Source organism: Sipha flava, unplaced genomic scaffold, assembly GCF_003268045.1.
Source record: "Sipha flava isolate LNK unplaced genomic scaffold, YSA_version1 333_pilon_pilon, whole genome shotgun sequence".
NCBI lineage: Eukaryota > Metazoa > Arthropoda > Insecta > Hemiptera > Aphididae > Sipha > Sipha flava.
In genome coordinates this window covers 757,946-783,510 of record NW_020273024.1, presented here as the reverse complement: position 1 = coordinate 783,510, position 25,565 = coordinate 757,946, and the positions used below count along the sequence as shown (strand labels likewise).

Sequence of the window (25,565 nt, the reverse complement as noted above, 5' to 3'; positions counted from 1 at the left end):
TAGGTATAGGTTAATATAGAGCATTTAACAGAAAGTTAAAAAATAAATTTAAAAAAAAATTAAAAAAAATAGTAGAGCATAATAATATATTAAAATTAATTTATAACAAAAACTGATATTAAACTAAACCAACATTTATGGTTTGTTTTATACGAATAAACATTTAAGATGTCACGATTTTCTGCCCTCTCAGTGTAGTAATTTTATCAATAGTATTACTCAACATTGAGCTTTTTTCTTGTTTGAATTTAAACATATGTAACAAAATGTGTTCTACAATTTCATCAGCAGTTTTATTTTGTCCAAAGTAATCAATAAATTCACCCTCAGGATTAACCAAGTACATAATGATTGTATGGTCTACCTGAAAATATGAATAGAATAACAATTATAGTAGAGCAAATAATAATTACTATAAATAAGTAATATATATCTATCAATATTTAGATTCTCACAAAACTCACAATATAATCATTATCAACGTCTTTCTTTCCAGGACTGTAATACACTCTATATTTTTTGCAAACTTGCTGGATCTGATCAGAAGTACCACTTAAACCAATAAATTTTGGAGAAAATTCTTTAATATATTTCTCTACTACTTTAGGAGTATCTCTATCTGGATCTACTGTGATGAAAATACCTTGAATACCAGTATTAATTTCATTTTTTTTCTAGAAATTAAAAAAATATATATATTAATAACACGGATAAATACATGAGTTGTTATGTTATACCAAGATTATCAATAACTAATGCCATTTTTTCTAATTCGTCTGGACAGATATCAGGACAATGACTGAATCCAAAGTAAATTAGCATCCATTTTCCCAAAAATTGTTCACTTTTTACAATATTATTGGATCCATCAATTAACTCAAATGGACCTCCAATTTTTGCTTTACCTAACTGTCGTTTCCTCTCTTTCCTTTGCTCTGTAAGTATACAGTTTAAATTAACTTGTATATAATTTATATAGGTATTAAATAAAAAGGGTAAATTATTATATATTTATTATATGATTGAATAAATTTAACTATTTTTACATGATACATATAACAATTAAAATTTTATAAATTTGAATTTATACAATAAATATAAAGTAAAAAATACTTGTTAAATAACAAAAATAGAAATGTACAATAATATTAACATAAACTACAAAAATGTAGTATTATTATAATTTTTCTTATTCTATCAGGTAAATAGGTAAATAATACCAATAATAGAATTTTAAATAATGACATTTATTTATCTATTTTTGATTCTTGATAAATTAAGTTCCATGGAAATTGTTTTTAACTTTGATAAGTAATACAAAACTGCAATCTGTCTTGCACATACTAACATATATGAACAAAATCAATGTACTATCGAGAATAGAAGATTTTAGATATATAGTACATTGGTGTAATATATGGTTTTACTAAATGTATATAGTTAGCAAAAATGGTTATATAAACTCAGCTTAATAATTTACAACTTTAAATAATACAAATTTTTATATAATTCGTTAAACCTAATCATAGTTAATAAACTTTAAATAATTTTTTATCCAAGTAATACTACTAAAATGTAATGAATCAATACTACTTTTACAAACACTCACTCTCTTCTTGTTCTTCTTTAAGGTACAACAAGTATGTAACCATACCAACACCTAAAACACCAGTTATTCCAAAAGTTTTCCAAGTAATTGGACCATCCTTCCCAAAAAATATTTTTTTACGTTTAGGTAGTTCTATACGTTGACTTGGTCCTCCTGATACATTACTGAAGTTGAGTTTAGAAATTTGATTAATTTGAAACTATAATGAGAATAATAACAATCAATACAATTTATTAATTCAATTTACACAACTTATGCAATTTAGCATTAATCAGCTATATACATTTTTATAATAATCATAAATAAAGAAATAAAAAATATTTTACTCGTAGAAAAAATCTCCTTGAACAAAATGACATGACTAAGAAATATCTTTAAATGTGTGGTCAAACGACAAGTAAACTTTGTTTAATCAACATGAAATAATTATTGGTATATGAAAATCATAAGCCGGAACCACCAATTCATATCAAATCACCAGTTACTGATAAGTGATAAAGTGATAATGAAACACGAATAAGATATGAATATATTAATTCGTGATTTATACTCAGGGACTGCATGAGGGGGTGGGCAATAGGGGGAGTTGCCCAGAGCCCCAAGCCTTATAATTAATGCCCCGCGGTTCTGATTTAACTGAACTTAAAATATTTTATTAATATAAATTATAAGACCCAACATTTATTTTGACCAAGGCAAACTCTAATGAGTCACTGTATATACTCATCGAGATAAAGAATAAATTGGAGTGATCACTTGTAAACATGAGTTAAAGAATCTAATATAATAATAATATAATAAAACAAGTTTTATCTAATTTGATTAATAATTAATTGATTGAATAAAATTATAACCACAGAATAAGTTCAACTTATTTTGTTATTATTATTAGCGTATATAGTACAATATAGAGTATATAGAACAAGATAAATACAATATTGATGGTAATAACTAAATAAATAACAATACTAATAATATTACTAACAAATTATAACATGAAATGTTGATAACAGCGACTTCATTTTTTTTTTATATATATACACATTTTCTGGAGTCACAAGTCCAATGGCAAATCAATCAACCATTCATCAGCTCCGTCCTCCAAATTGTGAAGCCCATCCAATCCGCCCCCAAAGGAGAACAAGGGGCACTCCTCAACAATATGAGACATCGTTTGATTGGAATCTCTACATTGACAGCCACTTGATGTTCCCAATCCCCATTTGCTCATAAGGTGTGCACAACGCCCATGATTAGATCGGAATCTATTAAGGAGTACCCATTATTTTCTGGGGAGATTGAAACCAGGCAAGCGGATATTGGGTCGTGAAATAAGTGGTTACTATTCGGTGACTCTTCCTTCCATATATCAATCCATTTACTTGCAACTTGGGACTCATTTATATTAATGTTAGCAACACTGTTCCATGCCGGGTTCCTCGACTTTAATCTCATATGTGGAAGGGAGTTAATAATTAAACGGATTGGGAAGTTAGGATTATCTAGATATTTTTTCCACTCCTTTCTGAGTGCTTCTTCACGTCTTAACCCTGGAGGAGGAATATTCGCCATGACAAGAAGCCAGGCCAATGGGGTTGATTTTAAGGATCCAGTGATCATTCGCATTATTTGATTCAGCTGAGTGTCAATTTTGTTTGTATGTTTGCTATTTAGCCAAATAGACGAACAATACACTGCCGCTGAATATACCAATACCAAATCAGAGGTTCGTAAAGTTTGAGTATTTGCTCCCCACTTAGTGCCATCCAACTTGGCGATTATGTTATTTCTTGTTTTTAGTTTGTTTACTGTGTTTTTGAGATGTTTTCTATAGTTCAATGTTCTATCTAGGGTAACGCCAAGGTATTTAGGGGTAGATTTATGTTTAATTCTCTGATCTTCAGATTTGATTTCCATTTCGACGTTAGCTTCTCTATTATTTAAATGGAAAAATGTGGAGACAGTTTTAGAACTATTGAGTTTGAGCCTCCATTTAAGAAGTAGATCCTTAATTTGTCCAAAGCCCCACATAACACACTTTCACACTCTGCGATTTACGTTTTTGTGTGGCTAGAGCTGTCGTCAGCATATTGGAAAATTTTACAATCTGTTTCCGGTAAGTCATGTACAAATAAATTGAAAAGTAGAGGAGCAAGTATCGATCCTTGGGGTAATCCATTGCTTGTTAAATGCCACCTGCTCTCTTTGTTGTTAAGGAAAACCTTAAATATTGGATTAATAGAGGGTATAATTTTGGATAGTTTTAGCATCAATGCCTCTCTCCAAACCGTATCGTATGTTGACGACAGATCAATAAATACAGTACCAGTTTTGAGGCGCTTTTGAAATCCTGCTTCTATAAAAAAAACTGTGAGTGACATAAATTGTTTACAGCATGATTTCCTATTCCTAAAACCTACTTGTACTGCTGAAAGGATTGTGTCTATCGTTTGCGCTATTCAATTGTGTATAAGTCTTTCTAAAAACTTGTAAGAACTACTGAGAAGGGAAATAGTTCTATAATCAACAGCGTCATTCCCCTCTTTGCCAAGTTTCTTTATTGTATGTATTTTTGTAACCTTAAAAAATTTTGGTAATTCTCCCGTCTCCAAAATAACATTAAAGAGTTTTACTAAGTAACGACAACTGTTTGGGCCTAAATATATAAGAATTTCGGGAAGTATCTTATCTAAGCCTGAGGATTTATTTTTCTTGATTTGGCTTAAGGCTAATTCTAGTTCGGACATTGTAAATGGAGAAGAAAATTCAATAATGTCTGGTTCGAGTATAAGCTGCTTTTTGGTCCTTCGCCAATCTTTTCTTACTTCAGTAAACCACTTATGGTCTATCTTCAATTTAGAAGCGTTCAGTAAACGATTTGCGACGTTATTAGCTGTTATAGCTGTCGTGCCTTGGTTAATAGTTGGAGTTTCGCCTAATTTTCTTACCAGGTTCCATGCTTTTCTGCTGGAACGGGTAAAATCAAGGCCTTCAGTTTTAGACCTCCAGATTTCTTTCCTATTTTCGCTCAATGTATTGAACAACAAGTCTGCATCTTCCTCGTTAACATGAGCTTCAAACTCTGTCAATAGCTCTTCACAGACATCAGACCAGCCCGAAATATAATCTTTCCGTATACCTCTTGGGTTGTTTCGCGGCTGCTAATACAGTTCCTACCAATCTTTTGTAATTATCAGGGGTAGCCGAGATACATTTTATAACAGAGTCTAAATCTTTCGCATAGTTAGCCCAACTTGCTTTAGATTCTAACGAGGTTTCGGAATGGATTTTACTATTGGAATTTAAAGGCCTCAGTTAATCAGTACTAGGCGATGTTGGCTATGTGGGAAATTATCCATCAGTGTTTTTCAGAATTTGTTAACGCCATTTTTTGCATTTAATGTGGCTATACATAATTCAGGATTATAATCTTTACGCCATCTAGCGGAGTGAAAGGATCCTTTATCCTTGGCATTATGAAAGGATCCTTTAACATTGGCGTTATAAATAAGCGCCATATTAAAGTTTGAAATTCAGTTACACAGGAACTCACCATTATCGTCATTTTTTTCATAGCCCCATTCCTGATGATGGCTATTAAAATCTTCTACATATATCGCTGGATGTGGTGCGCAACGCAGATTGATGGAGGACCACTTTGCAGCAGGAGGTTTGTATATGTTTATAATGGTTAGATCAGCTATTTTAATGTTAATGACCTGAATGTAATTTATATTCGATGGAATAATCTGTGATCTCTTTTTTGACATAAGTAGCTAATCCGTGTGCTTTTACGTGTAATGCTTTGACAATATTATATCCATGAATGTAGCCTCTAGTAGCACCATTGGCGCATATACGGGGGTGCCAGGGAGTGCTTAGCAACCTCGAGTTCTAAACTAGTACCTCTAGTTTATCTTGAGGTAAAATTATTGTTTAAAAAGGATTATTTTGTATTTATAAGAATGAATAAACTCCAATTTGCATTGATAATGCCCACGAACGTTCTCATATTATGTAAATACATATGTAAATCATATGATATTGGGTATTTGTGTTTATGTTACTTATGCATGTGATACTGTTATTATATTCAAGTTTATTGCTGGAATACCATTTAGGATTTTGGTTTTGTTTACCGTCTACAGGTTTGATTGCTTATTGATAAAAAAATAGTTATGTTTATTAATAATATTTAGTTATAATATAAAAAATTGCTACAATTATAATTAAATAGTAAAACTAAAACATTTTATGCTAAGTAATTGAAGAGCAGTGGTTTCCAAGGGGGAGAGGATAATTTTGGGTAGACTCGGAAGAGAATATGGTGATGATAAAATTACAAAAATAATTATGATATATTAAATTTGCAATGTTTAAAATTGAAATCACTACATATTTTCAAATTATTCCGCATCGATAACAGTCATGTTTTATAATGATAGTGTTTAGACCTTTTCGCATTCAATCTAATATTGATAGGTACAAAGTTTAATTAGCAAGACTAAAAAAATCGCCTAAACTCTAAATTTAGAGAGAGGGAGAATGAGATTTTTTAAAATTTACGATAGGGCATAAGATGAAAAAGGTTGGGAATGATTGTTGTAAGGGGTTTGTGGTGGGCTTCGCCATGGACGAGTAATTTTAGCACTCCCAAATTTCATATTGAATGAGCACAATCTATATCATCTGTAGTATGACTTTTTTGAAGAGCAATTATGTCAATGGAAATGATTGTCTGCTAGTTTACCTAAAAACTCTGCTTTGTTTTTTGATATTCCTTCAATGTTAAGTTGGAGCACTCGAAGTGATTGCCCCACATTACATTATATTTTGTTATTGACAATAACTTATTGTATTTCATTATATGATATGTTATTATTACCACAGAACAATATTATTACGGTTTGCAATTTACAATTAATTTAATAGTAATTCCAACAACCACACCAACCGGCCATTTTGTGATTCAAATTTTTAGTTACATACTGTAAATCATAACATCAAAATTTACAGTATGTGACTAAAAATTTGTTTTTGTATCATAGAATCAAAATAGAATAGAATTTTGCAAATTGTTTTGATTGTTAAGGCACTATTTGATTAGAAATAAATGTATTTGATAGCTTTGATTTTGACATTATATTAGATGTAATATTTTATTTTTTTTTTAAAAAAATTACTACCATTATATAGTGATTTAAGGAAAAATAAAAAGCAGCTACAGTAGGCATCATAGGCATACACAGATCTTTTAATTATACACACAAATATCTTAAAAAACTATATAATTTAAAATTTTAATTGTTTCTTTAAAATAAATGACTGAATAATAATTTCTTAATTGTTATGATTGTTTTTATAATTAAAATTTTAAATAAATTATGAAAAAAAGAAAAAAATCAAATATATAACACTTGAAATGGTTTGTGTAATATATCTAAATAGTGTAAATAAACAAAAATATAGTCATGTACTTCAAAGAAAAAATAAAATAAATTTGATCAATAATTATAATTGGTTATAACACAATTCTGCATTAAATTAAATTATAAAATCATCAATAATGTCCTCTGGATTTAAATGTATAATCAATTCTTGCTCTGTAGTTAAAAGCATTAAGATATTTATTCTCTCTTGAAGCATAGCACTTCTTAATTTCGTTATTAGGTACATTACATCGTTATTATATAAGTATATAATTTGTGTTTAAAAAAATAAATAAAAATGTCTGTAACTGAGTTTAAAAATATAATCATAATTATAATAGTGTAATATAAAATTCTAACCAAAATGATGTTTTTTATTTATTTTTGGTATTTTTAGAAACAAGATTGTGTTCAAGGTATGTAGATGTATTACATGATAAGCATTTAATGTTGGACTGTCTGAACCACAGTTTTGGTAGTTGTTTTCCCTTGTTCTAAGGGAAAATGCTTTTGAATTATGATTTTTCTTTGGGATTACTATTTTCGATAATTTTTCTTGCATAAAGCGTTCATCCATAATTATTAGGGCTAGGAACTTCATGCCCTTAAAAACCTTTAAATATGCATGCATATATGCCCTTAAAAATTATCATATATGCTATTAAAATTTACAAAAATGCTAAAATATGCTCTAAAATATTTTTTTATTTTTCGTAGAAAACATAAAGAAATTACAAATTTATAAAGGTACACTTATACTTCATTTCTTCTTTATGCTTGTCTTTAAAGTGAAAAAAATACAAAAATTTCAATTATAAATGCATATTGTTTTAATTTTTTAACAATTTTTTAAACCTTACCGAAATGAATTGCACTGCGTCACTAAAATTTGTTTTATATTTTCAAACGTAAATGACCGGCGATTATTCGCCAGTAAATTTTTGTACCTTGAAAATGAACGCTCGACATCAACAGATGTTAGTGGAGCGAATTTATAGAACTGTAAATCGTTGACTTGCAAATTTTCAATATTTTCTATAGAACTGTCTACTCCTTCTAAAATATTGGAAATTTTTTTAATAATTTTAAATCCTTCATTTTTTGACAGAAAATTTTCCAATTTTTTGTAAATAGCCTTTCCTTTTTCTCCTTGTGGACTTTGTAATTTTTCCTTAACAGTTTTTACGACGGAAATAGACTCGGAGAGCATCATGTTTTGTTTTTCCAAACGTGTAATATAAATCGAAAAAAAACTATAGTTTGAAGAAATAAATGCCAAGTTTGCTTTCAAATCTGGGTTGTTAAAAATATTTTTTATTACTTCATAATTCTCACAATAATATTTAACCGCATCCAACCATGTTTCCCAACGAGTTAAAATCAGTTGTGGTGGCATTGAGATGTTAGGAGCTTCATTTTTAAATACACGAGTTCGAGATGGTGCTATCAAAAATATTTTTTTTACATTTGATATAAGTTGGTCAACTGTGTTAAAATATGAACATACTTCTTCGGCCACGCGATGAAATCCATGTACTATACATGTTACATGCACCATCTTTGAGTAAGGTGCTTGAATTGACTTTCCCGATTTCACCATATACAGTGCAGCATCCGACAAAAATAACAAGACGCTATCATGTTGAACGCCTTGTGGCCATAACAAATTTATGGATTTATCAAAAAGTTTAAAAATAGTTTGATGGTTAGCTTTTTCTAATTCTTCTGTATTTATCAAAAATATCTCACCCGGTCCGTCGGTTAGTAAAACTCCTATAATAACATTGACTACGAAGCGTTCTTCGATGTTAGTCGTCTCGTCAATAGATACCCATATTTTGTTATTTGATACGTGATTTCGTATTTTTTCTAAAGTATTTTTATAACAGTCTTCTACGTAACCTTTACGAAGAGTAGCTTCCTTTGGAATTTCTTTTCCAGTATACTCTTGTAAAAATTCTCTAAATTTTATATTTTCTAATTTGTATAAAGGAATATTAGCAAATAACATAGCTTCACATAAATCTTTGTTAAACTGACATTTTTAGTTGGCAGATGAAATTCAAGAAGTTGTTGACTTTTTTTTGGCTTATCAATGCGATTAACTGACTTGACATGTTTTTTTGGTTTTAAGATGTTGTAACACAGTAAATCGTTTTTGAGCACTAACTTTAACTTCACAAAATAGTACTGATTCATCAATTAAAAACACAGAACTACCGAATTCTGAAACATATGACTGTAGGCGACTACATGTATTTGTTTTTACTTTGGGCATTTTTAATTTAATCTTCAAAAAAAAAAAAAAAAACAATACGAACAAACGAACTATACTGACGGAAGACGAAAACATATTATGATACAAACGAATAAACGAATTGACTTCAACTGACCGTATTCGGCATATTTCTTATCGACCGACATACACTAACAACACACAAATAATTGGGAAAACACATTACACACACACAGTATAGATTAAATAATAATTTATATTTATTTTTATCTAATTTTTCCAATTTCTAGAAAATTCATATTAAATGTTGTATAGTACATATGTATAAAATATTGTTTTCTGCTGAATATTGTTTTAATTTTAATAAAATATGTAAAATATGCTCTTAAAATAGAAATATAACAAAATATGCTCTTATAGGGAAAAAACAGCTGAATATGCAAAATATGCAAAATAAAAATGATTACTTTAAACTTTTAGTACAATGAAACACATTTTTATATCACTTAGCTATGTTTAGAATGATTATTGAAAAATATGCAAACTCCTATAAGTCCCTAGCCCTAATAATTATTATGTTTAATAGCTAAAAAATATTTTAACAATATTATATATGAACTGAAACTTTTCACCTAAATTTTACTATAGACTAAAATAATATAGTAGAATTCATATTTAAGTATGTCATATTAATATAATTTTTTAATAAAAAAAAATATAAATAAATAAAAAAAAATCTTCTAAAAGAACATTATTTTTCTTCTGTTTATTGATTGGTATAATACAACAAACTAGGAAAGAAAAGTTTTATCCTTCTTTACTATGAGAACTATTCAGATCAACTATCACTGCGATAGTTAATTTTTATTCAACTGCATGTAAATATAATATTTGTATTACAGGTTAGGTGCATTCATTACTTATAAAATGGTTTCAGTAAAATGTATGATTTATTATTAAGTGCTTAAAAATTAAACTAAAAATTCATAACTTCATGTTTTTTATCTATTATTTCATTATACTAAAATATGCTAAATTTAATTTGAATAGAAAAAAATTCAGTATATTTCATTTATTATTAATACAATTTTGACATTGAAATGCAGTATGATTTGACCAAAATAGAGTCAGATGGTTATATTTGGCTTTTTTATAAATCCTTATAATTTTAAATATAAAAATAAAAATACCAGATTATATAATAAGGAAATATGTTATACAAACTTGAAACTTGCTATTTTTAATAATTATTTAATAAAATAACATTTTTTACAATAATTTATAATTTAATTCAAAAGCATAAAGACCTACATTGATATATACAGTGTTAATTATTAACATGTTGTTCAAGTTTTTTGTATGTTAAATAAATAAATATGCTGGGTACAACTTCATTTTTCAGAATTATTTTGTTTCATTCCAAGGTAATATCCTAAAAATTAAATATAACACAACTTTAAATTTTGAGTGAAGTAAAAAATATATTTATTATTATTATTACTAATTTAAGCTAATTTATTATTCGTAATTTAAAGTAAAATGTGTAAACTTAATGAATTAAATTCAGATTTCATTAATGTAAAAATAATTAAAAATGTTTATAATATATACTTATTTTTGCTTAAAATATAAGTTATAAAATTTACATTAATGATTACAAATTCAAATTGAATATTAAAACATATTGATAAAACAAACCAGTATGAAATCCACTCATATAATATGACATAAGCATTGATGTAAGTGCTTCTCTTTCAGTTTTAGGCAAATTTTTTATGCTATCAGGTGGAGGTGGTGGCGGTGGAAAAATGAATGATGTATCCTTAAAAAAAATAAAAATTATAAACATATTAATATTAAATAATATAAAAAATTCTTAAATAAATTATTAATTTTTAAGAAAAATCAGAATTACAGCAAGAAGTATAAAAATTATTATAGTAACATCAATTTTTTATAGATAAATGTCCAATTGTATAAACAACCAATGATTAGTTATTAATTTATTAAGATAGAAATTGGTTTGATATAATTATTATTAATTACACAATTTTTTTTTTTTTTTTTAATCTTTTACCCCAATAAATATTTTGTTCTTGAATCTATAAATGTAAGGCCAAATAGTTTGGTAAATTTTAACTAATTGAGCTGATAACAAAATATTGAACTAGGTTATTAGAATGAAAAATTCTATGGACGCATATCTCTGACAATATTTTTCATAATCAACTTATCAATTAAAATAAAGAATAATAGAAATTTCCAAATACTAATCAAGTAAATCATGAAAAATATAAAAACAAAACATGTACCACATCAGATTTTGCCGATTCAGTATGATAGCTCTGGTTGATATTGATCTGAAAATGTAAACTTTTATTAGATTATAATTAACATACAAATTATTAATGAATTTATGAATAACCTAAAAATGTTGTGTCTCTTATAATTTTTTTAAGGAGACCAATATCTATAAATGTATTGTTTTAATTATCATTAAATTCATTGGAAAATTAGGATTATTAAAACATATCAATATGGAGTTTTTTTTACGTTATTTGATAAAATTATAATCATCAATTACAATCATCAAATGTGAAATATAAATTGTAAAAATTGGCTAATATCATATATTATTATTCATCTATATATTAAGCATTATATAGTAACACTCAAATTTTTGTTTTAAAATCTGCTCTTTGTTTTCTATTTGATTAAACTGTATATTATATGTTTATAAGAACAAAATATTTAAATTGTACTTACTTTTTTTTTTTCTTTGTTTTTTACAGGAGTTTCATGGATTTCCTGTAATGAAAAGCATTATGTCTTAAGATTATACAGTATACATTATCTGTTTTATCTAATTCATATATTAATTTATTTAACAATATTAGTATTTAAATCAATTTTTCAGATTATTTACTGCATGATTAAGGTTATTAGTTAATTAGTTAGTAATGAGAGTAAGTGCTACTCATTGTTAAGATTTAAGTGAATTAGCATATACTCAAATCCCATTAATTGATATTTGACACTTCTAATTAATGTAATTAAGATCATATCTTAATTAATTTGCTGTGACAATTAATTTGTGTATCCACTAGTAACTATCATGTAAATTATTTCTTATGTTATATACTTAAAATTATTATTAAACTGATAGAATAGTTTAATACTTAAAAAGTAAATTTATTTCATGCAACTTTTTATAGTAGTTATTTCATTATTGCGATCATTATGATACTGTGATTTTTTCACAATAATAAATTTCAAGTCACATAAATTGTGTTTAATTAAACTGAAAAATAGTAATTGATTAGGTAAATGTAAACTTTAAAAGCATGTGGAAATAAAAGCCTCTAACATATACTGAAATATCACAATTACCGGGCCACTTAAACTCAACTCTGACATTGAATCAATAGGTGGTAGCTTTGCCTTGGCCTTTTTTTTCACTTTTTCATACTGTTTGTCATAATTATTAATGAGCTCTGAGTCGTCGACTTCGCCGGCCTATAAAAATTTCAAAAGTAAATTATCCAGTTTGAATATGAAAAAAAAAGCGCTTACGGAATCTCTGTTGAAGAGCAGAGTGGTTTGACTACCAGACATAATTCACGGTAAAAGTAATATTCTAATAAAAATGAAATAATTTTACTGATTATTAATTACTACAATGAGGTGCAGACGATCTGTAGTTCTCTTAATTTCTATTTCACACAAACGGTTATAATCTAAGTGATAATGTGGTAACCATTACGGTTCAAATATACCGGTTAAAAATTGCGGGGATTACAAACGCCGATCAATTCATCGTATGGAATTGGACAGTCGAGAAATGATAAGACACAGATTGTCCATAAAATGTATCGTACATTTTTAATACCTAGTGATGATGCATTCTTTCATTCATAGAAAAAATACTAATTTCGTTTAGAACAATTACAATCGTGAACATATTTTGTTCATGGTTATAAATCATCGTCGACCTAATAGGTATTGATTTAAAATTCACGGTGCCGCGTCGCAATCAAAAACAAATAGATAGACATGTGTAAAGTAGTATAGTAAAGTAGTACTTGATCATGGATAGATACATAAATAAATAGAAGGGTGGATTGTACAAAATCCAAAAAGCATTACATCTTTTCAAAAATTATACCATGCCTCCTCGTCCATACCCACAGATATAGATAATATTATCTATATCTGTGTTCGTACCATAAAATATAATATTGTTATCGTACTTTATCGTAACCAAGACCTCTCGAATGATCGGATACGGTAAGAATAATGTGGTACCTATATAACCTTTAAAAATAACTGATAGACTTTTGGTGTCGGTCGAGTGCTTATGAGTTCACGGCGGACTTTGTGACAGCAAAGAAATAAATGAACGGTACGTTTTTTAACAAAGCCATTGCACACGGTCGCTTAATTTACATCATTTACCTGATACTCGTTGTTGAATAAGTACTTGTGAAATGGAAAAATTAGTGAAAGTGAAGAAACCTACGGAGGAGGAACAAATTCACAACACTTTTAATGCTTTACGAACAGAACAAAGACAACTCGCAACGAAATTATCCGAAATTGAGTTGGATCTCAATGAACACAGGTGATTTTTGTCTGGAATTCGTATGATGTATTATGTGTTAATATATAATAATATGTTTGGTAATCCCATTTTAGTATTGTTATCGATACTCTAAACAAGTTGGACGAAGATAGAAAATGTTTTCGACTGATTGGTGGAGTATTGGTTGAAAGGAAGATTTGTGATGTACTACCTACACTTGTTAAAAACAGAGGAGAAGTAAGTTAAATTGTTTTTGTCATGCCTGCACTGAAAATTTGGTTTTTGATCACGGTTGAAGCACTGGAAAGTGATCTTTTTTTTGTCAAATGGGCGATAAAGTAGGAGTCTTCAAAAGTGCCAGGCAGAGAAGTAAAAATCTGTAAAAGTGCTGGGCAGAAAAGTAGATAATACAGCACTCAAACACCAGGATGGTTAGAAATCTAGCCAAATCGTCAAAGGTTATATAAATAAACATTCATTATTCAATAAACAACAAAAAAAAAAATAGATATTTAACCAGATAACTTAGGCTTTAACAAATCCATAATCAACACAAACAATACATGTTGTTAATTATAGTGCATCAACTTTAAAAGCCAATGACATTAATGAAAAAAAAAAAAAATCAAGTGTCAGTGGAAATGTTTTCTATACAAGTAATTGTATTGGTTAGACATTAAATATAAATTAAAATAAAATATAGTATTATAATCTTATAAGTTATTATAAAATATATAAATGAAATGGAAATTATAATAATTATGAAATAAAATAAAATTTCTACCTTGAAATTATTTTTGTTTAATAAACTGTTGTATTGATACCTTTTCCACCAATACAGAGGCGTAACAAAAAATAGTATGTGTAACTTGCGTGGCAAGGCAATTTTAGTCTTGGGCTAAATGCGGCCCTCACTTGTGGCTTGTGCCGCACAGTTCACCGGCGACTGAAATAGGTTACTCTCCGCTCTTGTCACTCAATATACTATTCATTAATTTTTTAAATAGTAATTGTTGTTGAGCATGTTTGACACGGTTTGAATATTATCATATTACACTAATTGATTTATCTTTTTCTTCCTTAAAGTTTATATCAATAATTTTGTTTTGAATCTAAAGCAGTTTATGCTTTAATCACATAAAAAGCTAGAATAAAACCATGCATGTAGTGACTGAATAGAGTTATAATCACTGTTTTATTCTAATTTTTTTTATTATTTAAAATAAATATTCAGATATTAATTAATTGGTATGAATAATCATAGATAATTACAAACTCGAATCATGATAAATTAATTATTATGTGTTAATTTATTAATTCATATTCAGATCTTAGTGATACCAAAATCGAATGATATTTTTAATATTTAAAAGAGTTGTTAATTTATTTTTTATTTTATTTTTTAGATGGGGAAAATTGTGAAAACGTTGAACGAACAGTTAACTAAAAAAGGAATTGAAATCAATGAATTCAAAAATAAACATAACATACAAGTAAAAGGTGGATTCACCCCAATTTCAGAAATGGTTGAAAGTCAAACTGGTGAAAAGAAAACAGAACATAGTGGTTCAGTAATCGTTAATACCTAATGTGTAATTTTGGTCTAAATTTTGAAAAAATTGTTCGTGCTTTTAGTTGCATATGATATTGCTCTGGGGTGCATATGTTTTTAAATTACTATATTGTCTTATATAACTGTTTTAAAAGTTTATAAGTGACAAAATAATTAAAAGGCTAATACCTAATATAGAATAAGTATTTTTTTTTTTATAAATTTTTTTTATTAATAAATATTAACATTATAATTTTTTTATTTTTTTTATCATTTTTTTTTTTTTTTTTTTAATTTGAAATATCCAACCAATATTTTATATTTATTTTCATTTTGCTTTTATTTACTATCATCAATCATCGCAAATTAAAGTTAAACATAATTGCTCAAGAATGCTTTGTCAAAATGTTTTTAAAAAATTATATGATAAACAAACATTTTTGTGCTTAAAACGAATAGGAATTAATTATACCAGTAATTAAATTGTTAGTATAAAGTAAGTATGTTTTTTATACTTTTAAAAGTTTAAATATATTACGCAATGAAAGAGTAATTGATTAAATTGAAGATTTTTGTGTATTGAATGATTGTGATGATGCGGCTCCCTTATGTAGGTGGAAGTAAGGGTGTCAAAATAAAACAAAAAGTATAATTTTATTTAACATTTTTATTGAAACTGTTGTTTTCATATATAATTCATATAGAGCAGAATGTGTTACATTTAAAAATCATAAATAATATGAGGACATGAACTAAAAGTACCTTGGTTACTTTAATTTTTTAAAAAAATTGTATTTCTAAATATTTCTAAATTTAAAAACTATGTTTTCTACTGTTATAATAGACAAATAGTTAAGTCTTGCTTGTTATGTAATATATCGCAGGTATATTTTTATTAATTTTAGTCTGTTAAACTTTTATTCAAGCGTAGTTGAAGTCACAGACACAGTGCGATATATTTGATAAGAAACTGATATATTTGGATATACATTTTGAAATTAATTTTTATGGACAAAATTTAACATTTCAAGAAGTTCACTTTAAATTTGAATTTTCATGTAATTTTCAAACATGCTCTTTAAACCTTTGTTATTCTAAAATGAATTTAAATCTGTCAAGATCATTTTTATATTTATTGCACAAGTTGACAGTAGGAAAAGAATAAATTATTGTCGGATTTAAAAATTAAAAATCTTGAGCAACGTTTTTCATTGATTAAAATATTTGACCTAGTCCTGTAGCATTATTGTCAATTGCTGACATTATGATATTTATCACGATCGATGGTTCTTTTCGAGTCGACATCCCGTGCAGGACCCGGACGTGCGATCCGTTTTGTTCGCGAGCACCCCGAGCACACGCCCCCGCGATCGCGAAGATCGCATTTAATAGGCCGTTGTTCGTTTCGCGTATTGTGTTCATTTGCATATCGTTCGCGTTTTGTGCGTGGCGACGTGACGTGACGTTCGGCCGGCGGACGAATTAATCTCGGCTCGGACGCCCGATAAGTCCGGTCGTACTGTTTATTATTCGTTGTTACGAACGGGTTAGGGGGGGATGGAAGAGACGGTGACATGAGGAGAAAATGCGTTTTCCTTTTTTGTTCCTGGTGTCCTTGAACCTCCCCCCGGCGATGCTGGCTACCGTAGACTAACCTAACCTTTTTGACGTCAATGCAAAATAATAAGACACAAAAGTATAATACGAAGAAACACGAGACGACACTAAACGACTGAAGACTGAAGAAAAATTCTATAATAAACTTAAAACTACAATAGTACACTCGATATACCGTCATATTTACCCTAATATTTCTAAATTAGTTTCTAAAAAATAATATGGGTATTAATAATACCCGCGGCATTATCGAATTTCCGGTCGGTTGCGGCGGTCTACCTAAATCCTGAAGTAACGCGTACTACGTATTTTAACATACCTCTTACCTTAAAAAAAAATTAAATTATGTCATACACAAATTAAAAGTATATAAAAATGTACAATAAATGAGAAAAATCAACAAAATTGTATTCAAATAGAGGAAATGGTCAAAATTGCAATCAAATTAAAATAATGGCCAAAATTGCAAAAGTTGCACTAAAAACTTTTATATATAAATTCGTACTCGCATGAGATAAATTTAAAACCTACTTAGCAACAAATCCAAGCAACGGAAAAAGTTGCAAATGCAACAATATCCGAGCCCTATTCATGACTATTAGTTAATTACATCGTCAGAATTACTTGAAAAATATTCCACTAGTCATCGCAAGATAATACCAATATAAATATTATATGCAGTGTCGGCCTGATTCTAAAGGGCCCAGGCAGGATTAACCTAATCTAACCTCCATACTACAACATTGATTTATTACTCGTATATTGAAATTAAATATATCTTAAATATGTAAAATGGTCATTAATATGTAATACATATAGATTCTATATTTGTTATTTTAAATAAAAAAGAATAAAGTTAAAAATTCTCTTAATCTAAATTTACCGTTAAGTATTCAACTTTTATAAAAAAAAAAAAAAAAACTATGCATGTATAAAATAAATACATTTAATAATACATATTATATCATATGAAAAATCTTATCGTTTCTTTTGACGATTTTTCTATGTCATCTATTAGTTTTATTTTATCTATATTTAAACTTAGTGTTGTTATGATGCATTTAATGATTAAATTGAGATAAGGTACTTAGGGGGAGGGGTAGCCCTCTCACCGGTTAGTGCGAGCTGTGTAAATTCAGCACCCCCAATATTTGAGCTATAGTTGCGCCTATGGGTTAAGGGCTTCAGCAAGTGACTCAGAGAGGTTGTAATTTTTTCGGTCCATATTGTATATGTGGCATTCGGTAAAGATATGTTTTATATCGATGCGTATTCCGCATGCGATGCAAATTAATGTTTCTTCTTTGGACATTATGTAATTGTGCGTTAATTTTGTGTGGTCAATTTTTAGCCTGGTAACTATGATTTAGAACTTTCTGGATACTTCAGGGGAAAAAGGCCAGTGATTTTGTTATATTTCATTGAGTTTGATGGACTTAGACGTCCATTGTTGGTGTCATGTAACTGTGTCTTTGTTTTTAATTAAATTTAATACATCGATGCGAAAGATAATTTGAAGAGGTAATGATTGTGTGGATGTGGTAGCGTTTTTGGCAGCTTGGTCAGCTCGTTCGTTCCCTTTAATGTTATTACAAGTATTATTATGTTTGTTATCTGAATAATATACAAATATGTAACAAATATGCAAGTTTGAAAAATTATTTTGAGCATTTTTGATTATAAATGAGACTTAGGTCATAATATATATAAAGAGCCCCCTCCAGCTCCCAAAATTCTGCTTGTTTAAATTATATGTTTAAGTCGTTTAAGATGGAGGATCGCCAAAATAATTCTTGCATTAAGCGCTGAAAAAGCTAAAGATGGTCCTTTATTTATACAATATGTACCTACTGAACACGTGAAGTTCTAAATACAAATGTACGCAGTTCATAATTACAATATTTATTTATAAGTGTCTAATAACTAATTACATAATTCTGTTTAACTCACTATATGTGTCAGACTATATGAACCATATATGGTTCAATGACAATACTTGGGAACAAAGATTTTGTTGATGAATCAACGAGTTTGTCGCGATTACGTTGTTAATAATATGGCTTCCGCGTTGTGCGGGCATTCCAGAATATTTTATTGGGACAAAAATAAATTTTTTTTGTAAATGTTTGATAAATCTTGCGGACCGCAAACTTTCCAAGGTGGGCCGCGAGTTGGCCATCCCTGTTTTAGATTGTAAGCAGTGACACTATTGATAACATACCTATATTATTGTTTTAAATAAATGCCATCATAATTATTTAGTTCAGAAAAATATATATTCAAGCAAACTTAATTATATTACAGTGCTTATGTTTTTTAAATTTTATGACTAAAATAAATTGCACGAAAAAAAATTATAACTAATAAATGTACAGTAAAAATCCAAAATCGATTTTTATAAATGTTTAACTACATGATACAATATAACTTTTTATAGCACTTAAAAGCTATATATTAGATATTAAAATATGCTCTAAAAATGAAATAATAAAAAATATGCAAATATATGTAATATTGAATTTTGGATTTAGATTTCTTACATCAAGAAATCATGAACAGAACTTCTGACTAACTCTGCAACTTTATTAGTCTTTCAAAAAAAAATATGCAAACGCTAGAAGTCCTAATTATGAAACCTAATTATTATTATTAGTCCCGTAGCAACTTAATATTGCTCGTGGAGTGAAACTTCAAAATACGTTCTCAGGTATTTTTAATTTAAAATTATTATTACTATTAGATATTAATTTCAACAATTGTTTCAATTAATATAAAAGACGTTGAAGTTTTTTTTAAATAAAATATACAACATTGAACGTTGCAATTTTTAACACAAAATGTGAATTTAACAATTTTGCGTCCTCCATGAACCGTGACCGGAGACACTCTCGCCCCTCCTTACCACGGCCCTGATTATTATTAAAAATATATTCGTATTTTGTAGCAAGCATGAATTGAAATTGACAATAATTAAAAAATAAGTATTTGATAACTTTTTGACTTCAGTTACAAAGGGGGCGTACCGATAGTAGATCATGTGCTACAGTGTTTACCGAATTCAATAGTGAATTAAGGCACGTACCAAAGAGGTTATAGAGTTAACAAGATCATAAAGTGGGTGACGTCACTGGGGTCAGAAAACAACTGATTGCTACTCACTAAGCAAAATAAAATAAAACAAATTGTGTTGAAAACAGAAAGAAATTTTTGATACATATATTTAATTTTTTCAAAATAATACACTCACTGGAAAAAATTTTAAGGAACAACAATCGTACCACATTTTAGACGCCCGAACGTTAACGTCTGTTTAACTGTGGTATTGAAAAAAAATTTTATTTAAAACTACAATACATTTTTTTTATCCCTATTCTGCTGTTGAATTACTGGAGGTAGCTGTTACAATGGATTCGGATGAGGACGCGTTGAACGATATAGATTCTGGCAATGAATCTAGTGGAGATGATGTGGATTTTGCCATGGAAGTTGATGTGCGCCATGAGCGTGAAAAGAACCAGGACGTTGACGATTTTCCCTTTGAAGTTTTATCTACTGACAATATCGTTCAACACATGATTGACTGTATCAAGGAAGTTAATACCGTGCTTCAAGTAAGCACAAAATACTTCATTTCCATTTGTGTTAAGCAATGTATTACATGACCTTGTTATATTATTGAGCATTATTGTATACACCAGGACAAGATAACATTAATGTCTTGAATTCAAAATTAATTTTAAATGTTTTTAAGATACAGTTTCGGTATAAAGTACTTTTTGTAATTTCAGATGCCAGCTACAACTACTCGTATTTTATTGAATCATTTTAAATGGGATAAAGAAAAATTGATGGAACGGTTTTATGATGGAGACCAAGAAAAATTATTTTCAGAAGCTAGAGTAATAAATCCATTTAAAAGAACTCAACCTATTATACACAGGGTAATGCTTTTTACTTAATTGAATTATTTCAATTTTTATTATTTATATGTATGAAAAGTATTATTTAATATTGTATTATTATATACATTATTCATAAAAAATATACTTAGTTTTGAAATAATCAATAATATTATTATTAGTTATCATAATATTAAGTTTTCAAGTTTTAATAATAATTTTTAATGATCTTTATTGAACATTTATTTTTTTTCATTTTAGCCAACATCTACACGTAGCAGTAGAAGTGTTTCTGGAATGGAAGATTGTGCTATATGTTTTACAAGGCTTCCAACCAATGTAAGTAGAACCTTAACTTTGTTACTAATTTAACAATATACACCTTATATAGATATAGTTATCAAAATAATGATTTATTATTTATCAAATTTTAACACATACTTTAGATCCTGTTACAGCATTTGTAATTGATGAATACTGAAACAGTACTTATTGTAAATGTAAAAGTATATTTGATCCACATACCTGTATGAATGGTTATTATTTTAATCCATTAGATGATTACAATACGAAGCCATGAAATTAAAGAAATTTGATTAAAGTGTAATATAATTAAAACAAATAGGTATATAATACTTAAGCTGTATATAAAGAATTAGAATGTTTTTTTATTATCGTATATGCTTCAACAATTAACAAGTTAAAAAATTTGACTAGGCATTCTTAAATTATCCATGTTTATTCAATAGTAATTTATAAATAGTATACAATTATATTTGCAATATGTTTTCATACTTAACAGTTTCACATGCATCATAATAACTAATAATTAGTGTTGTGAATTTCTAGATGATGACTGGATTAGAATGTAACCATCGATTCTGTACACAGTGCTGGACAGAATATTTAACTACAAAAATTATTGAAGAAGGTGTTGGTCAAACAATTGCATGTGCAGCTAGTGGATGTGATATATTAGTAGATGATGCCACTGTTATGCGATTAGTCAAAGACCCAAAAGTTCGAATGAAATACCAACATCTAATAACAAATAGTTTTGTTGAAGTATGTATTATATCTACGAATTATAAATAGAAAATAATTTTAATTTTACTATTTTGAAATAGTGTAATCGGTTATTACGTTGGTGTCCATCACCGGACTGCAACAATGTCATAAAAGCCCAATATATTGACTCTAAACCAGTTATATGTCGATGTTTACATGTGTTTTGTTTTGTGTGTGGAGAAAATTGGCATGATCCAGTTAAATGTAATCTATTAAGGAAATGGATCAAAAAGTGTGATGATGATTCTGAAACTTCAAACTGGATAGCAGCTAATACTAAAGTATGTTAAAAAATATATATTAAATTATTGAAATCATACTTTTGATATGCTCAATATCTTGTAATATTTTCTTTAAATTAAAAATAAATAGTAATTTTTATTATTCATAGCTGAAAAAATATAATAAATATTGAATGTTTTTAAATTATCTAAAATACTAAATTTAGACTAAATAAAATAAAGTATTTACATTTTTTATTATTTTTTTTATATACAAGTTTGAATTGAGTAGAATTTAAGTTTATTATTGCTTTTGGATTAATGTAGTTATAGGTAGTTTTGGAGTCAGTGTGAACATGTATATTTATTGAAGGCTGAAAAAATAAAAGCCAATGAAAGTTAAAATTTTATTAATGTAAAATTTTGCAAAAATTTATAAACAATTTGAGAATACAATTTTTTTGTTTATTTTATTGATTTTCAAATGCATATTTTGGTGATTTTAAGTGCTTGAATTTAATCATATTTATTTATTTATATATATATATATATATATAAAGTATGTTTTATATTTATAAATATCTTCATAGTTGAGGATTTAATGACACTTGTTAGTATGATTATTTTTTGATTTATCAACCTAGCTATTTGTACAAAAACAAATAAACAATTTGTGATATACTTGAGTTGATTTTGAAATGTTTCAAGTATTTAACATTTGTTTAAAATTATTATGATTATAATAAATATCATCCTGTATTTAAAATTTTAAGCTGAAGTTATATATTTTCTATTACACTTGAATGTTTCTAGCCAAATTATTAATTTCATATTAAATTAAGTTTAAAACATGTTTTATTTTTGTTATAACTTTAGGAATGCCCTAAGTGTAATGTCACTATAGAAAAAGATGGTGGTTGCAACCACATGGTTTGTAAAAATCAAAATTGCAAAACTGACTTTTGTTGGGTTTGTCTAGGACCATGGGAACCACATGGATCTTCATGGTAAAACTTACTATATTAAGCTGTTACTATGATCAGAATTCTTATATAAGTTTTCATATTATGTAGGTATAATTGTAACCGATATGATGAAGAAGAAGCTAAAGCAGCTAGAGATGCTCAAGAAAGATCTAGAGCAGCGTTACAGAGGTACCTTTTCTACTGTAACCGTTACATGAATCATATGCAATCACTAAAATTTGAACACAAGCTTTATGCTAGTGTTAAAGAAAAAATGGAAGAAATGCAACAACATAACATGTCATGGATTGAGGTAATTGAATATGATAATAATTTTATAAATCAACTTAAACTTAAAAAAAATAACTGTTTTTAATTAAGCTATTATTCCAATAATTTTATGTTTAATTTTCCCTGATGTTTGATGGATGATTACGTTTAGTCTCCATTTTTATATTTATTTAATTGTTTTTATGATTATTAATTTTGTGCTTATCATAGTAGTCTAAACTACTGTAAACTTTTCAAAAAAATATTATTAAAATTTATATGAAAAAAAATTATCAAAGCAGCACAAGTGTCAACACCTAAATGGTACTGTCGTTATGGTTAGTCTTTCATGTACTTTCAAATTAGTCGTAGATAAGATTTTTTAAAAATTCTGATTTAAATATTTATAAAATGTATTATCAGGTGTTACTTTATTAGGATATTTCTAGTTTTTTCCTGCTAATAAAATAATATACAGTAAATATAAGACATAAAAAATTTTGTAAAGATAACATTTAATAGCTTATGATAATCATATCTGACTGGCAAAAAGATTTTACAAACTTTTCTATGACAATACAATTTTATTATTCTTCATTAAAGAAAGTTTTAAGCAATTTATTTTTTTTTTTAAATATTATTTGAATTATATTTTGATGATTTTGTTAAAATTAAGTTATCTGTATTTTAAGATACTTGTGCATGGGGATGTGGTTTCACTACTAATAAGTTAACTGATGGTAACTGTATATGTTGAACTTAGCCTGACTTCTGCCTACCATAAATGATCATTATGTCATTCTTAACTTGAATAGAGTACTTGATAAATTTATATTAATTTAAAATTTTTTTAAGAAATTAATATAATATAAAACTACTTAATAAAATTGATTTCTAAATACTCTTAGTTTTCAATTGAAAATATATTATAATAACAATTACTCATAGTTATAAATTAAATAATTATATTATTTTTCATTTTAGGTACAATTTTTAAAAAAAGCTGTTGATATATTATGTCAATGTAGACAAACACTCATGTACACTTATGTATTTGCATACTATTTGAAAAAAAATAATCAATCTGTTCTTTTTGAGGTAAGTTCTTAATTACATTAAATTTATTTATTCTAGCTCTTGATGTAAAATTTAAATATTCATCATTGATTTAGGATAACCAACGAGATTTGGAGAGTGCTACAGAAACTCTATCAGAATACCTAGAAAGAGATATTACTTCAGAAAATTTAGCTGACATCAAACAGAAAGTTCAAGATAAATATAGGTAATTCATCTTTATAACTTGAATATTTTGTTTTTTATAACCATATTTTTTTTAGGTACTGCGAAAGTCGACGAAAAGTTTTACTTGAGCATGTTCATGAAGGTTATGAGAAAGACTGGTGGGATTACACAGAAAAATTGTGAACTAGTCACATGTATTGTGATATAAAAATAAGTATACACACAAAATACAACACATTTACATAAACCCGAAACATGCTTAAAAAAAAAAAATAATATAAAATAAATTATATCTGATAAAAAAATGTACTAATAATATTAAGTCAAATTATAAAAATAATACTGAACAACTGTAGCTTTATTTACTATATAATTACTAGTAATAAATAAATTTATATTTTATAAGTAGTATTTCCTCGCTCTGTCTATATCTTTTATTATATTTTTTTTTTACATTTTTTTTTTAATTTAAGGTATGACCTAAATTCTAATATTTCAATAATTTTGAAAAGAAATCTATATATTTATTTCTTATCATAAGTATTATCTTTATTAGAATAATTCATAACTTCAACAATTGCTCATTATTTTAATCGTATTTAATTATTATGAACAAAAAAAAAAAAAAACTGAAAGTGTAAAAAATTTCTATAAAGTGCAAAAATACTATAAAATAACCTTGACTCGCATTTTCAACTGATAAAAATTTCTTTTATCTTCAATATTGTAAATGATTTAAAAATAAAAAAATAAAGTATATTTTCAGGGTATTCATTACTGTGATAATATAGATGCAAAAAATAAAATAAATTTTCATCCGTACTCTCTAAAATAGAGATTACTAAATGGCAGCACAAATTAATTTTAAGTGG

At 27.3% G+C, this 25,565-nt stretch overlaps 5 protein-coding genes across 6 annotated transcripts; 2 read left to right on the top strand and 3 right to left on the bottom strand.

Annotated features, from left to right (window-relative positions):
• Positions 1 to 59: 59 nt before the first annotated feature.
• LOC112687151 (protein SCO1 homolog, mitochondrial) lies at positions 60 to 2,084 on the bottom strand. Its single transcript, XM_025559721.1, has 5 exons — positions 1,936 to 2,084; positions 1,610 to 1,808; positions 738 to 935; positions 465 to 673; positions 60 to 364 (listed from the first exon to the last, which is right to left on the bottom strand). Exons 1-5 carry the CDS (start codon positions 1,966 to 1,968, stop codon positions 164 to 166), a joined length of 840 nt encoding a protein of 279 aa, XP_025415506.1. The 5' UTR covers positions 1,969 to 2,084; the 3' UTR covers positions 60 to 163.
• A 6,095-nt stretch (positions 2,085 to 8,179) lies between these two features.
• On the bottom strand, positions 8,180 to 9,319 carry LOC112687173. Its single transcript, XM_025559747.1, has 2 exons — positions 8,546 to 9,319; positions 8,180 to 8,481 (listed from the first exon to the last, which is right to left on the bottom strand). Exons 1-2 carry the CDS (start codon positions 9,047 to 9,049, stop codon positions 8,419 to 8,421), a joined length of 567 nt encoding a protein of 188 aa, XP_025415532.1. The 5' UTR covers positions 9,050 to 9,319; the 3' UTR covers positions 8,180 to 8,418.
• Positions 9,320 to 10,497: 1,178 nt separating this feature from the next.
• LOC112687175 lies at positions 10,498 to 13,467 on the bottom strand. Its single transcript, XM_025559750.1, has 6 exons — positions 12,848 to 13,467; positions 12,665 to 12,790; positions 12,041 to 12,082; positions 11,587 to 11,634; positions 10,973 to 11,096; positions 10,498 to 10,706 (listed from the first exon to the last, which is right to left on the bottom strand). The coding sequence occupies exons 1-6, from the start codon at positions 12,887 to 12,889 to the stop codon at positions 10,666 to 10,668; spliced, it is 423 nt and encodes a 140-aa protein (XP_025415535.1). The 5' UTR covers positions 12,890 to 13,467; the 3' UTR covers positions 10,498 to 10,665.
• A 125-nt stretch (positions 13,468 to 13,592) lies between these two features.
• Positions 13,593 to 15,594, top strand: LOC112687174 (prefoldin subunit 2). Its single transcript, XM_025559749.1, has 3 exons — positions 13,593 to 13,895; positions 13,970 to 14,093; positions 15,263 to 15,594. Exons 1-3 carry the CDS (start codon positions 13,762 to 13,764, stop codon positions 15,443 to 15,445), a joined length of 441 nt encoding a protein of 146 aa, XP_025415534.1. The 5' UTR covers positions 13,593 to 13,761; the 3' UTR covers positions 15,446 to 15,594.
• A 4,582-nt stretch (positions 15,595 to 20,176) lies between these two features.
• LOC112687139 (potential E3 ubiquitin-protein ligase ariadne-1) lies at positions 20,177 to 25,025 on the top strand. Of its 2 annotated transcripts, XM_025559698.1 has the most exons (11): positions 20,177 to 20,344; positions 20,422 to 20,636; positions 20,814 to 20,966; positions 21,186 to 21,263; positions 21,774 to 21,989; positions 22,052 to 22,273; positions 23,090 to 23,220; positions 23,287 to 23,491; positions 24,433 to 24,546; positions 24,621 to 24,733; positions 24,789 to 25,025. In XM_025559698.1, exons 2-11 carry the CDS (start codon positions 20,430 to 20,432, stop codon positions 24,874 to 24,876), a joined length of 1,527 nt encoding a protein of 508 aa, XP_025415483.1. In that variant the 5' UTR covers positions 20,177 to 20,344; positions 20,422 to 20,429; the 3' UTR covers positions 24,877 to 25,025. The 2 variants fall into 2 exon arrangements, with proteins under 2 accessions (XP_025415483.1, XP_025415482.1); XM_025559697.1 differs by having other exon boundaries at positions 20,178 to 20,636.
• The last annotated feature ends 540 nt before the right edge of the window (positions 25,026 to 25,565 follow it).

Coding starts and splice junctions, on each gene's coding strand:
- LOC112687151 (XM_025559721.1), bottom strand. CDS start 1,968: ATGTCATTTTGTTCAAGGAGATTTTTTCTACGA. Junction 1,809..1,935: donor CAAGGAGATTTTTTCTACGA/GTAAAATATTTT, acceptor TTCTCATTATAG/TTTCAAATTAATCAAATTTC. Junction 936..1,609: donor TAAAGAAGAACAAGAAGAGA/GTGAGTGTTTGT, acceptor GTATACTTACAG/AGCAAAGGAAAGAGAGGAAA.
- LOC112687173 (XM_025559747.1), bottom strand. CDS start 9,049: ATGTTATTTGCTAATATTCCTTTATACAAATTAGAAAATATAAAATTT. Junction 8,482..8,545: donor TTCATCGCGTGGCCGAAGAA/GTATGTTCATAT, acceptor TATTTTTGATAG/CACCATCTCGAACTCGTGTA.
- LOC112687175 (XM_025559750.1), bottom strand. CDS start 12,889: ATGTCTGGTAGTCAAACCACTCTGCTCTTCAACAGAGATTCC. Junction 12,791..12,847: donor TGCTCTTCAACAGAGATTCC/GTAAGCGCTTTT, acceptor AAATTTTTATAG/GCCGGCGAAGTCGACGACTC. Junction 11,097..11,586: donor AATCGGCAAAATCTGATGTG/GTACATGTTTTG, acceptor ATTTTTTTTAAG/GATACATCATTCATTTTTCC.
- LOC112687174 (XM_025559749.1), top strand. CDS start 13,762: ATGGAAAAATTAGTGAAAGTGAAGAAACCTACGGAGGAGGAACAAATT. Junction 13,896..13,969: donor TTGGATCTCAATGAACACAG/GTGATTTTTGTC, acceptor ATCCCATTTTAG/TATTGTTATCGATACTCTAA. Junction 14,094..15,262: donor TTGTTAAAAACAGAGGAGAA/GTAAGTTAAATT, acceptor TTTATTTTTTAG/ATGGGGAAAATTGTGAAAAC.
- LOC112687139 (XM_025559698.1), top strand. CDS start 20,430: ATGGATTCGGATGAGGACGCGTTGAACGATATAGATTCTGGCAATGAA. Junction 21,990..22,051: donor TAACAAATAGTTTTGTTGAA/GTATGTATTATA, acceptor ATTTTGAAATAG/TGTAATCGGTTATTACGTTG. Junction 23,492..24,432: donor ATAACATGTCATGGATTGAG/GTAATTGAATAT, acceptor TTTTCATTTTAG/GTACAATTTTTAAAAAAAGC.